The sequence below is a fragment of the Desmodus rotundus genome, chromosome 8, assembly GCF_022682495.2.
Source record: "Desmodus rotundus isolate HL8 chromosome 8, HLdesRot8A.1, whole genome shotgun sequence".
Taxonomy (NCBI): domain Eukaryota; kingdom Metazoa; phylum Chordata; class Mammalia; order Chiroptera; family Phyllostomidae; genus Desmodus; species Desmodus rotundus.
Genome location: NC_071394.1, coordinates 54,653,106 through 54,666,953, shown reverse-complemented (window position 1 = coordinate 54,666,953; position 13,848 = coordinate 54,653,106). Strand labels below are relative to the sequence as shown.

Genomic DNA, 13,848 nt, shown 5'->3' with positions numbered 1-13,848 from the left:
AAAATGAGATGACAAATGAGACTTTCGATAAAATTTTCTGTGCACAACTGTTACAAGACTGTCCTCACTGGTTTGTAGAGTGATAATCTAAGAGCTGATATCCAAGGAGTAACTTAATTGTCCAGGGTATGAGTAGTTAATCAGTCAAGGGAAGAAACTAATCAATCTTAGTGTTCTCAGAACTCCATTAGTATCTAATTGGATTTATACTCTGGTCCTTTGTCTTTGGAATCTATGTCAACAATATCTTTGACACTTAAGACATTCCTGTGAAGGAAGCCAATTGAACAGAAAGAGGCAGCATGCCATGGAAGTACATTTATTTGAACATCTTCAGGAACTAGGCATATCTCTTCTAACGCCAAACTCAAAATCTTCCCTTTACCTTTTCATCGGTATTCAATCCGACATAAACTATTGCCTCCATTTTTTCTCATCAGTCCTTTTTTGCTTCCTTTATCATTTATTTAATTTTTATTGTTTGGTATGTAAATAGAAGGGGAAACCAGAATTTTATCAAAAAGTAAAAATTTCCTTTTTCTCTCTTCTTCCCTCCCACCTAACCTTTGCAGTATTGACGTTCTCATTCTCTCTTACTCTCTCCCTAGGCTCATACTTCATACTTCTCAGCTTCAGTTCAGTTTTTTTTCTAGGGGTGATTCCCACATACTCTTCTGTGCTGTCCTCTGCCTCTTGGATATCTTCACTTACTATTTCACAGGCACCTCAAACTCATGTCCAGAACTCATCATACTCCCTTCTAAATGACTTTCTCCCCCATGTTCCTTATTACAGTGACTGGAACCACCATCCAGCTGCTGAAACAGAAACCTGGGAGTCTTTTCTTACTTTTCTCTTACCGCTTACATCTAATGAGTCATCAAGTCCTATTCATTTCATCACTTGAATATTTATTTATTTATTTTAATTGCTGTTCAATTACAGTTGTCTGCATTTTCTCCCCTCCCCCCAGCCCTCCCCAGACAAACCCACCGCCCTCCCCCGCCTCCTTAATTTGGTCCGTTTCTTTCCATCCTTCTGCTACCTTTGTGGTCCAGCTCACAACCATCTCTTACCTGAATTATTACAGTTGGTTTAAAACTGGCCTTCCTACAAGTACTTTTGACATCAAACAGTCTTTATCAAAGTGTTCTATTTTTTCATATTTATTTATTTATTTATATTTATTTTTAGATAGAGGGGGAGGGAGGGAGAAAGAGAGGGAGAGAAAAATCAATGTGTGGTTGCCTCTCACGTGGCCCACACCAGGGAACCTGGCCTGCAATCCAGGCATGTGTGCTGACTGGGAATTGAACCAGCAACCTTTGGTTTGCAGGCCAGCACTCAATCCACTGAGCCACACAGCCAGGGCAAAGTGTTACCTTTTAGAGATACTGATTAGATCATGTCATGTCTCTGCTTAAAATATTTTAGTGATTTTCTCTTGCTCTCTGGATAAAGTCTAAAATCCTAAACATAATTTAAAAGACCCTTCAGTATCTGACCTGGAGCCCATGCCTGCAGCATCAGCTAGATGTGGTGGAGACTCGCCAGTTCCCAGAAGAGCTGGGACTATATATAGGGGCTCTTCCATAAGTTTAGTGTCACCAGTGTCATCTGTAACATAGTGATTATCCTGGTCTCTGTTACCTGTTTTAGAATAAATTTTCAAGGAAATAAAGTTCTGACCATATGATACATGCAAACCTTCATTTCTAGGAGTAATATATGAAGAAAGTTTACATGCAGAAAGAATATTTAAAAAGGTGTTTTTGTTTTTAAGCCTTTTAACATATATATTTTAATCCTCACCCGAGGTTATGGTCATTGATTTGATAGAGGGAGAGAGCACTTATGTTAGAAACATCGATTGGTTGCCTCCCATATGCACCCCGACTGATCGAACCTGCAACCTAGGTATATGCCCTGAGTAGGGATTGAACCCCTTTGTTTGGTGCTATTGCAAACAAAGTTGCTGTGAACATTTATGTATATGTCTTATGGACATAAGGTTTCATTTCTTGTGGGCAAATACTCATGAGTAGAATGGCTTGGTCATCTAGTAGGTATATAGTCAATGTTTTAGGAAACTGCCAATAATTTTTCAAATGGATTATTCCATTTTACATTCTCATCAACCATGTGTGTGCTTCTCATTGCCACACATCCCTCCTAACATGCATAGTCTTAAATTCCAGTCAGTCAGATACGTGTGTTTTGTATCTCACTGTGGTTTGACTTTACATATGTGTTTAGTAGCATGTGAGGCTTGATGAGGTGTTCAAATCTTTTGCCCACCTAAAAATTTTTGGTTGCCCATTTTAAATAATAAATTTAATACTGAATTTTGAGAAGTCTTTTATACATTCTGGATACAAGTTTTTTTTTTTTTATCAGATACATAGTTTACAAATATTTTCTCCAAGCCTATGACTGTTTTTTTCAAAGAACAGAAGTTAATAATTTTTAATAAGTCCAATTTATTATTGTTGTTATATTATGGAATGTGATTTTTGGTGTTATATCTAAGAAATTGTCATGTAATCAAGTTAGAAAAATTTCCCCTGTATTTTCTTCTGGAATTTTTACAGTTTTAGATATTACATTTAAGTCTTTGAGCCATTTTGAGTTAATTTTTTAAAAATGGTATGAAGTATGGATTTAAAAAAATATTTTTTGCACCTGAATATCCACTGGTTCTAGTACCATTGGTTGAAATGACTACCCTTTATCCACGGAATTGCTTTTGCACCTTTGTCAAAAATCAGTTGACCTTATAGGTGTAGATCTGTTTATTCCTGGATGCTGTTCTGTTTCATTGGTCTCTGTCTGGTTTTATGCTGATAGTGCACAAACTGTCTGGATGACCATAACTTTACTGAACTTGAAATCAGATAGTTTGATTCCCCCAACTTTGTCCTTTTTTTGCAGAGTTGTTTTGGTTATTTGTCCTTTTCATTTCCATATGAGTTTTAGCATTGGCTTACTAGTTATTACCAAAAAAAGCCTGCTGGGATTTTGATTGGAAATGAAATGACCTGATAGATCAGTTTGAGGAAAATTAAAATTTTAACAATATGAACATGTTTCTCCATTTATTGAGATCTTAATTTCAGCGGTGTTTGGGTTGTACAGAAATTGTATCATACTATATGTATTCTGTGCTTGCTTTTCTTACTTAACGTCTTTTTTTCTGGAATTCATTCATCTTGACGCTTGTAGCAATACTTTTCCATTTTCACTGTACTGTGCCATTCCATTGTATGAATGTACCATAATTTATCTATTGTTTTTATGAATATTTAGGTTGTTTACAGGGGTTTGGGGGGTTTTTTGGGGTTTTTTTTTTGCTATTTCAAATGTAGCTATGGATATTCTTGAACTTATGATGTAGCACATATGGGTAGCAGTTTTCTAGGGTACATACATGTGATGATTAGGCTGCTAGGGAATACATGCACCATCTTTGGCTTTACTAGACATTGTCAAATTGTTTTCTGTTTTATATTACTATTGGCACTCTATAAGTTTCTGTTATTCCCTGTCCTCACCAAGTGGGGCTGTCAGGTTTTTTAATTTTTGCTAAATTGATGAGTGTGAAATAGTATCTCATTGTGGTTTTCATATTCATTTTCTGAGTCCTAATGAGAGTGATTATCTTTTCATATGCTTTTTAGCTGTTAAATATCTGTTTATGTTTTTTGCCCATTTTTCTTTTAGATTATGTTTTTTCTTAATACCTTTTAGGAGTTTTAAAAAATATATTTTAGATACTGGATGTATCTTTTTTAGTTATATGTATTACAAATATCTCTTTTCAATTCATGGCTTGTCTTCTATTCTTTGGTGTTTTTTAATGAACAGAAGTATGAAGTAGCTATACCGAAGAATTTAAAAGCAGAATAGTTGACCCAATTTATCAGTAATACCTCTGAGCCGTAAGTCCCATACAAGCCTTAGTCTCAGATCTGTTTTTATGCTTTTCCTCCATAAATCTTTACAAATGACTCTCATTTATCTTCTTTAGTCACAGTTTTGGGGTGTAGGGGAGGAGGAGAGAACCACTTTCAGGATCCAGTAACAAGTTTTACAAGCATGTTTTGAAATTTTTTCTTACATTGTTCTCTAGGCTGGACCAGAATATGGTCAAGGAATGAACCCCATTAGCCGCCTGGCTCAAATTCAACAGGCCAAAAAGGAGAAGGAGCCAGACTATGTTTTGCTTTCAGAGAGAGGAATGCCTCGACGTCGGGAATTTGTGATGCAGGTATTTCTAACTTTTATATGAGAAGAGTTTTTTTAACTATTGAAAAAATCTAGGAATCTGCAGGTTGGAATAGAGATATGGGGGAAAGGCCAACTAGGAATTAATAGCACAGAGTAACACTATCTACCCTTAGATAATTTATTCCCTCCAGGCCTTGGTTGAAACATTCAAGTGTCAAGGACATGTTAGAATAGACAGAAGAGTTTTGGAGGGACTGAGTTCACACAGGTTGTTTAGCCCAGAGTTTATCATTTAGAAGGCTTGTGTCTAGCTTACTGTGTTACAATGTGCAGCCAGAGTCTATTAACTACCGGGACTAGGAGACAGATGGAATTAGAAACAAAATTGAGAAGGATGGACATGAATGGAACAGGGCCAAGAGCATGAACTTTGGGTATTCAAGAAAATTAGGAAAAGAGAGCTAGCTAGCTGTCTCCCTAACCATGGTGAGGACTGGGGGATTCAGAGTTGCTGAGAATTTCAGCTGCGGCGTTGTGCAGCCAAGAAAATTGGAGCATGGTTGCCAGTGTATTGGCAGAAGGGCGGGGACTGGCAACGAGTTAGACTACCTGAAATGTCCTCCTTCTTTCACGTCCCGTCTGTACTTCAGCAGTTGCCAGCTCAAGCCCCAGTGATGAAGAAACATTTAATTTTTATTATGCAAATTTCAAGCATATCCAAAGATAGATATATTTAATAGTATACTATGAAGAATAGTGTAATGGCATGTTGGGGAATATGCCCATCATCCAGACACAACATTTCAGGTTTTTTACCACACTTGCTTCAGCTGTTAATTTTTTTTTCCTTCCTCCTTTCTTTTCCTAAAGAATTTCAAAGCTGATTTCTAACTATCTTATTTCAACCTACATATTATTTAGTATGTATCTCTAAAAACAATGTAAGTTTTTCTGACATTTTCTTACAGTAGGGATGATACATTAGAATCATGTAATTACTCTGTGTTTAAATTATCCTTATTGTCTCCAAACTCTTTTTGTTATAATTGGCTTATCAAAGAAACTTTTTCTAATCGAACCCATGGATCTTACCTTTAATGTAATCCAGTTAAAATGAACAGATATTTATTAAGTGGTGACCATATGGGATAAATTTGAATACTCTAGCATGGCCTCTCAAAAAGCTGATGAACTTTTTGTGCCTATCTGAACTATATCTAACTTCCTCATTCATAATCTTTATATTTCTTTTTTTAATTAATTAATTTATTTTTATTCAGTTACAATTGTCTGCATTTTCTCCCCTCCCCTCCACCCCACCCCAGCCAGTCCCACCTCCCTCCCCCACCTCTACACTCCCCCTTGATTTTGTCCTTGTGTCCTTTATAGTAGCTCCTATAGACCCCTCTCCCCACTATCCCCTCCCCACTCCCCTGTGGTATTGTTACAATGTTCTTAATTTCAATGTCTTTGGTTATATTTTGTTTGCTTTTTTCTTTTGTTGATTATGTTCCAGTTAAAGGTGAGATCATATGGTATTTTTCCCTCACCGCCTGGCTTATTTCACTTAGCCATTGCAAAGGGTATAAGCTCCTTCTTTCTCTCTGCTGAGTAGAATTCCATCGTATAAATGTACCATAGTTTTTGGATCCACTCATTTGCTGATGGGCACTTAGGTTGCTTCCAGTACTGGGCTATTGTAAATTGTGCTGCTATGAACATTGGGTGCACAGGTTCTTTTGGATTGGTGTTTCAGGGTTCTTAGGGTATAATCCCAGCAGCGGAATTGCTGGGTCAAAGGGCAGTTCCATTTTTAGTTTTCTGAGGAAATTCCATACTGTTTTCCACAGTGGCCTCACCAGTCTGCATTCCCACCAACAGTGCACTAGGGTTCCCCTTTCTCCGTATCCACTCCAATATTTGTTTGTGGATTTGTTTATGTTGGCCACTCTGACTGGTGGGAGATGGCACCTCATTGTGGTTTTAATTTGCATCTCTCTAATGGCTAGTGATGCTGAGCATCTTTTCATATGTCTCTGGGCTCTCTGTATGTCTTCCTTGGAGAAGTGTCTGTTCAAGTCCTTTGCCCATTTTTTAATTGGGTCGTTTGTCTTCCTGGAGTGCAGTGGTGTGAGTTCTTTATATATTTTGGAGATCAGGCCCTTGTCTGAGGTATCATTGGCAAATATGTTTTCCCATACTGTTGGTTCTCTTTGTAATTTGGTGCTGTTTTCTTTAGCCCTGCAGAAGCTTTTTATTTTGATGAGGTCCCATTTGTTTATTCTTTCCTTTATGTCCCTTGCTTTAGGGGACATGTCTGTGAGGATGTTGCTGCATGGAATGTATGAGATCTTCCTGCCAATGTTTTCCTCTAGGACTTTTATGGTGTTACAACTTATATTTAAGTCTTTTATCCATCTTGAATTTATTTTTGTGTATGCTGTAAGTTGGTGATCAAGTTTCATTTTTTTGCATGTAGCTCTCTAGATCTCCCAACACCATTTGTTGAAGAGGCTATTTTTGCTCCATTTTATGCTCCTGCCTCCTTTGTCAAATATTAATTGACCATAAAGACTTGGGTTTATTTCTGGGCTCTCTGTTCTGTTCCATTGGTCTATGTGCCTGTTTTTATGCCAGTACCAGGCTGTTTTGATTACAGTGACCTTGTAGTACAGTTTGATATCAGGTATTATGATCCCTCCTGCTTTGTTCTTTTTCCTCAAAATTGCTGCAGCTATTTGAGGTCGTTTATGGTTCCATATGAATTTCTGAAATGTTTGTTCTATATCTGTGAAATATGTCATGGGTACTCTAATAGGGATTGCATTGAATCTATAAATTGCTTTGGGTAGTGTGGCCATTTTGATAATGTTAATTCTTCCAATCCATGAGCATGGTACATGTTTCCATTTGTTTGTGTCTTCCTTAATTTCTTTCTTCAGTGTTGTGTAGTTTTCTGAGTACAGGTCTTTTACCTTCTTGGTTAGGTTTATTCCTAGGTACTTTATTTTTCTTCTTGCTATATCAAATGGGATTTTTTTTCCTGATTTCTGTTTCTGCAGTTTCGTTGTTGGTGTACAGGAATGCCTTTGATTTCTGAGTATTGACTTTGTATACAGCTGTTTTGCCAAATTCATTTATTAGGTCGAGTAGTTTTTTGGTGGAGTCTAGGGTTTTCCATGTACACTATCATGTCATCTGCAAACAGTGACAGTTTCATTTCCTCCTTTCCAATTTGGATGTCTTTTATTTCTTTTTCTTGTCTGATTGCTGTGGCTAGGATTTCCAGTACACTGTTGAATAGGAGTAGTGAGAGAGGGCATCCTTGTCTTGTTCCTGATCTTAGTGGGAAAGCTCTAAGTTTTTGTCGATTGAGTATGATGTTGGCTGTAGATCTCTCATATATGGCCTTTATTATGTTGAGGAATGCTCCCTCTATTTCCACTTTGTTGAGGGTTTTTATCATAGAAGGGTGCTGTACCTTATCAAATGCTTTTTCCATATCTATTGATATGATGAAGTGGTTTTTGTCTTTGCTTTTGTTTATGTGGTGTATTATGTTTATTGACTTACAAATATTGTACCATCCTTGCATCCCTGGGATGAATCCCACATGATCATGGTGTATGATCTTTTTAATGTATTGCTGGATGCAGTTTGCCAATATTTTGTTGAGGATTTTAGCATCTATGTTCATCAGTGATATTGGCCTGAAATTTTCTTTCTTCGTTGTGTCTTTATCTGGTTTTGGGATTAGGATGATGTTGGCTTCATAAAACGAGTTTGGGAGTCTTCCATCTTCTTGAATTTTTGAAATAATCTGTGGAGGATGGGGGTTAGCTCTCCCTTAAATGCTCTGTAGAATTCTCCTGTGAATTTGTCTGGTCCAGGGCTTTTGTGTGTTGGAAGCTTTTTGATTACTGTTTCAATTTCGTCAGGCATTACTGGTCTGTTCAGGCTTTCTGCTTCTTCCTCATTGAGTTTTGGAAGGTTATATTTTTCTAGAAATTTGTCCATTTCATCCAGGTTTTCAAATTTTCTGGCATACAGCTCTTCATAGTAATTTCTTACAATCCTTTGTATCTTAGTGCTATCTGTTGTAGTGTGTCCTCTTTCATTTCTGATTGTGTTTATTTGGGTCCTCCTTTTTTCTTGATGAGCCTGCTTAAGGGCTTGTTGACTTTGTTTATCTTTTCAAAGAACCAGCTCCTGGATTTGTTGATCCTTACAATTGTGCTTTTAGTCTCTATTTCTTTTAATTCTGCTCTGATCTTGGTTATTTTCTTCCTTCTACTTGCTCTGGGCTGTCTTTGTTGTTGTTCCTCGAGTTCTTGTAGGTGTATGGTTAGGTTGTTCATTTGAGCTGTTTCTATTCTTTTTAGGTAGGCCTGTATCGCTATAAACTTCCCTCTCAGGACTGCCTTTGCTGTGTACCATAGGTTTTGGATTGTTGTGAATTCATTTTCATTTGTTTCCAGAAACTTTTTGATTTCTTCTCTGATCTCATTTTTCACCCATTCATTGTTTAATAGCATGCTATTCAATCTCCATGTTTTTGAGTGTTTTGGGGGTCTTTCCTTGAGATTTGTTTCTAGTTTCAGTCCCTTATGGTCAGAGAAAATACTTGATATGATTTCAATTTTCTTGAATTTGTTGAGGCTTGTTTTGTGTCCTATCATGTGGTCTATCTTTGAAAATGTTCCATGTGCATTTGAAAAGAATGTGTATTTTGCTTCTTTCGGATGTAAACTCTATATATATCAGTTAAGTCCATTTCATCCAAGGCCTTGTTCAATGCCACAATATCTTTGTTGATATTTTGTTTAGAAGATCTGTCCATCTTTGACAGTGGGGTATTAAAATCCCCTACTATAATTGTGTGGCTGTCAATACCTTTCTTGAAGTCCTCCAAGATTTTCCTTATGTATTTGGGTGCTCCTATGTTGGGTGCATATATATTTACAATGTTTATGTCTTCTTGGTGGATTCTTCCTTTGAGTATTATGAAGTGACCTTCTGGGTCTCTCTTTATGGCCCTTCTTTGGAAGTCTATTTTGTCTGATATGAGTATTGCTACCCCTGCCTTTTTTTCCTGTCCGTTTGCTTGGAAAATTTGTTTTCAGCCCTTCACTTTCAGTCTGTGTAGGTCTTCTGTCCTGAGGTGGGTCTCTTGTAGGCAGCATATGTGTGGGTCATGCTTTCTTATCCATTCAGCTATTCTATGTCTTTTGATTGGAGCATTTAATCCATTTACATTTAAGGTTATTATTGATAGGTATTTATTTATTACTGATTCTTTGTACCTGTGTTCTTCCCTCTTTCTCTCTTTTCGTTCCTTTCCTTACAGCAGCCCCTTTAGCATCTCTTGCAGAGCTGGTTTGGTGGAGGTATATTCTTTTAGACTTCTTTTGTCTGGGAAACTCCTTATTTGGCCTTCTATCTTGATTGAGAGCCTTGCTGGATAAAGTAGTCTTGGTTGCAGGCCCCTGGTTCTCATTACTTGGAATATTTTTTGCCATTCTCTTCTGGCTTGGAGCGTTTCCATTGAGAAGTCAGTTGCTAACCTTATCAGGGCTCCCTTGTATGTTACTTCCTTTTTTTCCCTTGCTACCTTTAAGATTGTTTCTTTGTCTTGGAATTTTGCCATTTTAATTATAATGTGTCTTACAGTGGGCCCCTTTGGGTTCCTCTTGATTGGGACTCTCTGTATTTCCTGGATTTGTGTGACTTTTTCTCTCATCAAATTAGGGAAATTTTCCATCATTACTTTTTCAAACAGGTTTTCTATCCCTTGCTCTTCCTCTTCTCCTTCTGGTATCCCTATTATACAGATATTATTGAGTTTCATATTGTCCTGCATTTCCCTTAACCCCTCTTCATTCTTTCTGAGCCTCTTTTCCTTGTCTTGCTCTTTCTGGGTGTTTTTTTCTACTTTGTCCTCCAGCTCGCTGATCTGGTCCTCTGCTTCATCAAGTCTGCTTTTGATTCCTTCTACTGTGTTCTCTTTTTTTTTTGATATATTTATTGATTATGCTATTACAGTTGTCCCTTTTCCGCCCCTTCACTCAACTACATCCTGTCCACCCCTTCCCTCCCACATTCCCCGCCTATAGTTCATGTCCATGGGTCATACTTATAAGTTCTTTGGCTTCTACATTTCCTACACTATTCTTACCCTCCCCCTGTCTATTTTCAACCTATCGTTAATGCTATTTATTCTCTGTACCTTTCCCCCCTCTCTCCACCTCCCAATCCCCTATTGATAACCCTCCATGCGATCTCCATTTCTGTGGTTCTGTTTCTGTTCTAGTTGTTTGCTTAGTTTGCTTTTGTTTTGGTTTTAGGTGTGGTTGTTAATAACTGTGAGTTTGCTGTCATTTTTCCTGTTCATATTTTTTATCTTCTTTTTCTTAGGTAACTCCCTTTAACATTTCATATAATAATGGCTTGGTGATGATGAACTCCTTGAACTTGACCTTATCTGAGAAGCACTTTATCTTCCCTTCCATTCTAAATGATAGCTTTGCTGGATACAGTAATCTTGGATGTAGGTTCTTGCCTTTCATGACTTGGAATACTTCTTGCCAGTCCCTTCTTGCCTGTAAGGTATCTTTTGAGAAATCAGCTGACAGTCTTATGGGAACCCCTTTGAGGGAACTGTGTCCTTTTCTCTTGCTGCTTCTAAGATCCTCTCCTTCTGTTTCATCTTAGGTAATGTAATGATGATGTGCCTTGGTGTGTTCCTCCTTGGGTCCAGCTTCTTTGGGACTCTCTGAGCTTCCTGGACTTCCTGGAAATCTATTTCCTTTGCCAGACTGGGGAAGTTCTCCTTCATTATTTGTTCAAATAAGTTTTCAATTTTTTGTTCTTCCTCTTCTCCTTCTGATACCCCTATAATTTGGATGTTGGAACGTTTCAAGATGTCCTGGAGGTTCCTAAGCCTCTCCTCATTTTTCAGAATTCTTGTTTCTTCGTTTTTTTCTGGTTGGATGTTTCTTTCTTCCTTCTGGTCCACACCATTGATTTGAGTCCCAGTTTCCTTCGCATCACTATTGGTTCCCTGTACATTTTCCTTTGTTTCTCTTGGCATAGGCTTCATTTTTTCATCTAGTTTTCGACCAAATTTAACCAATTCTGTGAGTTTCTTAATAACCAGTGTTTTGAACTGTGCATCTGATAGGTTGGCTATCTGTTCGCTGCTTAGTTGAATTATTTCTGGAGCTTTGAAGTGTTCTGTCATTTGTGCCATTTTTTTTTTTTTGTCTTGGCATGCCTGTTACTTAAAGGGGCGGAGCCTTAGGTGTTCACTGGTGTGGGGTAAGTCTGGTTGCTGCACTGTGACTCTGTATGTGGGAGTGGGGCTGAGAGGGAGCAGTGGTGCCTGCTCCACTCTCCACCGGATTTCAGCCACTTCCTCGGCTACCCACAATCAAATTGGGCCCCTCTGGGGCTGGTTCTCGAGTGGGTGGCCTTGTGCACACTCTGGGCCCCTGTGGGTCTCTCCAATGACCTCTCCTGTGAGGCTGGGAGTCTCTCCTGCTGCCGCCCCAACCCCCACAGGTGTTTTCAATCAGAGGTTTGAGGCTTTATTTCGTCACACTGGAGCCCTGGGTTACGTGGTCTGCTTTGCTCCCCGCCGTTCTTCCCGGTGTATCTGTGCGCGAATGTGGGGCCGCGGGGTGCTACCCGCTACACTGCCAGCCCCGTTCTCCGCCACTCTGAGTCCGCCCCTCTGGGTTTATCTGTGTGCGAATGCTGGGTCACAGGGTCTGCTAATGGTCAGACTGCCTGCCCCTTTTTTCCCACACTCCGCCAGTTTCCGTCCCGCCATGGCCACGAGAGTGGTCTCTGCCCTGGCTGCCCGTCTCCGCCCCTCGTACTGGTCTGGATGTATGTTTCTTTTTTATCTACTTGGTGTCGGACTTCCTTGCCGTTCGATTTTCTGTCAGTTCTGGTTGTGCGAGGAGGCGCAGTGTGTCTACCTACGCTGCCATCTTGGTTCTCAACTCTACTGTGTTCTTCAGTTCAGAAATTGTATTCTTCATTTCCTCTTGGCCTTTGTTGATAGTTTCTATTTCCTTTTTCATGGTGATATAGTTTGCAGTGAGTTCATTGTAGTTTCCCTGTAGTTTTTGGTAATTCTGTGTGAGCTCATTAAACTTCCTCATAACCAATTCCTTGAACTCAGAATCTGATAGTTGACTTGTCTCTTTTTCATTTAGCATTGTTTTTGAGACTTCCCCCTTTCCTTTCATTTGGGGATTGTTTCTTTGTTTTCCCATTGTTAGTGAGATTCTTCCTGTTAGCCTCTGCTTCTTAAGTTCCTCTGCTCTGACCCCCTGAGTTTTTGGTGTAAACTTTTGTGGTAGAATATCTGTGAGATTTTCTGTACAGTCTCCTTGATCTCCTGATCTTACTGATCTTGGGCTGTGGTTTCTGTTGGCTCTGTGTATGTCTTTGGTTGTTGGTTCTTGTTGGGTCTTTCTTTGGTGGGTCTTTCCCACCAGCTGGTTATCTGAGGGTCAGTCTGTCCCCACCTCTGGTCTTCTATTGTGCAGGTGTGGGCAGGTTGTGTTGGAGCTGGTTTGTCTGTGTTTACAAGGTTTTGAGGCTTTTCTCTTGCTCTTGTTCAGTTGTTTGTTCTCACTATTTAGTTGTATCTCCAGATAGGTCCTGGGTTGAGTTAGTGTGACTTCCACTCCCTCTTTTACCTTCTTCTGTTGTTATCTGTTGGTGATTCCTTTGTTGGTGGGTTTCTTCTTCCAGGATGAATCCTGGTGTTCCCAGCTTCTACCCACTCTTTTTTTATGGTAGGCCTTCTCTGGGGTATGGGTGTGTGTGCAGAGCCTTCCTTGATTCACACTCTCCCTGGTTCCTGTGGTCTCAGTTCACCCTGAGATGAAGTGCAGACACTCCAGAAACACTGGGCACCCTGCCCCGGGTGGTGCCTGTAGTCTCAGCACCCTCCGAGATGAGGTGCACACAGTCCCCTGAGGGGTGGTGGGGTAGAGAGGGGACTGGAGCTGTTGCTGCATGGGAATTCCCCAAAGTGCCCCAGAGGGTCTTTTTCTTTTTGGGAAAAATCCTCCTGCTCAATCCTGTGGCTCCCTCCGTACAAGGAAGGGCCTAATCTCTGACACAGCCCTCCTCTCCAGCTCGGCCAGGGGCTGTCCCGGTCTGGATCCCACGTGGCCCAACTTTCAACTCTCCTCGGCGAGCGCCTGAGGTCTCCCTGGGTTTTCCACTTAGCCCTTATTCCCCTCCCTGCAACTTCAGGCAACCAGGTCTCTCACAGTGTTGCTCAGGCCTTGTTTGGCAGCGGAGGGGGCCGTTAACCTGGCTCTCTCCCAGGCGTCCTGCTGCAGGCCCCCATAATCTTTATACTTCTTTATCTCACAGTAACTAATACAGTAGTCTGTAATAATAGGATCTTAGTAAACCTTTGAGTATATTTGCTGCTTCATGTCTGCCTGGTTGAGAGCTAGTATATTTGGCTTTTGTTGGAGATGTAAGCTTGTGATGTAGTCACAGATGAACCACTGTTGGGAACTTGGACATCCACAGAGGGGAATTCGTCTGTGGTTAGGAAGCCATTATGTCCTAGATGTCATTAGGACCCAG

The 13,848-nt window shown here is 39.8% G+C and overlaps 1 protein-coding gene across 7 annotated transcripts in view; it reads left to right on the top strand.

Annotated features, from left to right (window-relative positions):
- Positions 1 to 13,848, top strand: part of STAU2 (staufen double-stranded RNA binding protein 2) — a 356,018-nt gene that overhangs the window by 128,097 nt on the left and 214,073 nt on the right. For all 7 annotated transcript variants that reach the window (XM_024578270.3, XM_045186116.2, XM_045186118.2 and 4 more), the window contains one exon: positions 4,130 to 4,267. In XM_024578270.3, the coding sequence (XP_024434038.1) occupies positions 4,130 to 4,267 (138 nt within the window). The remainder of the gene's footprint in view (positions 1 to 4,129; positions 4,268 to 13,848) is intronic.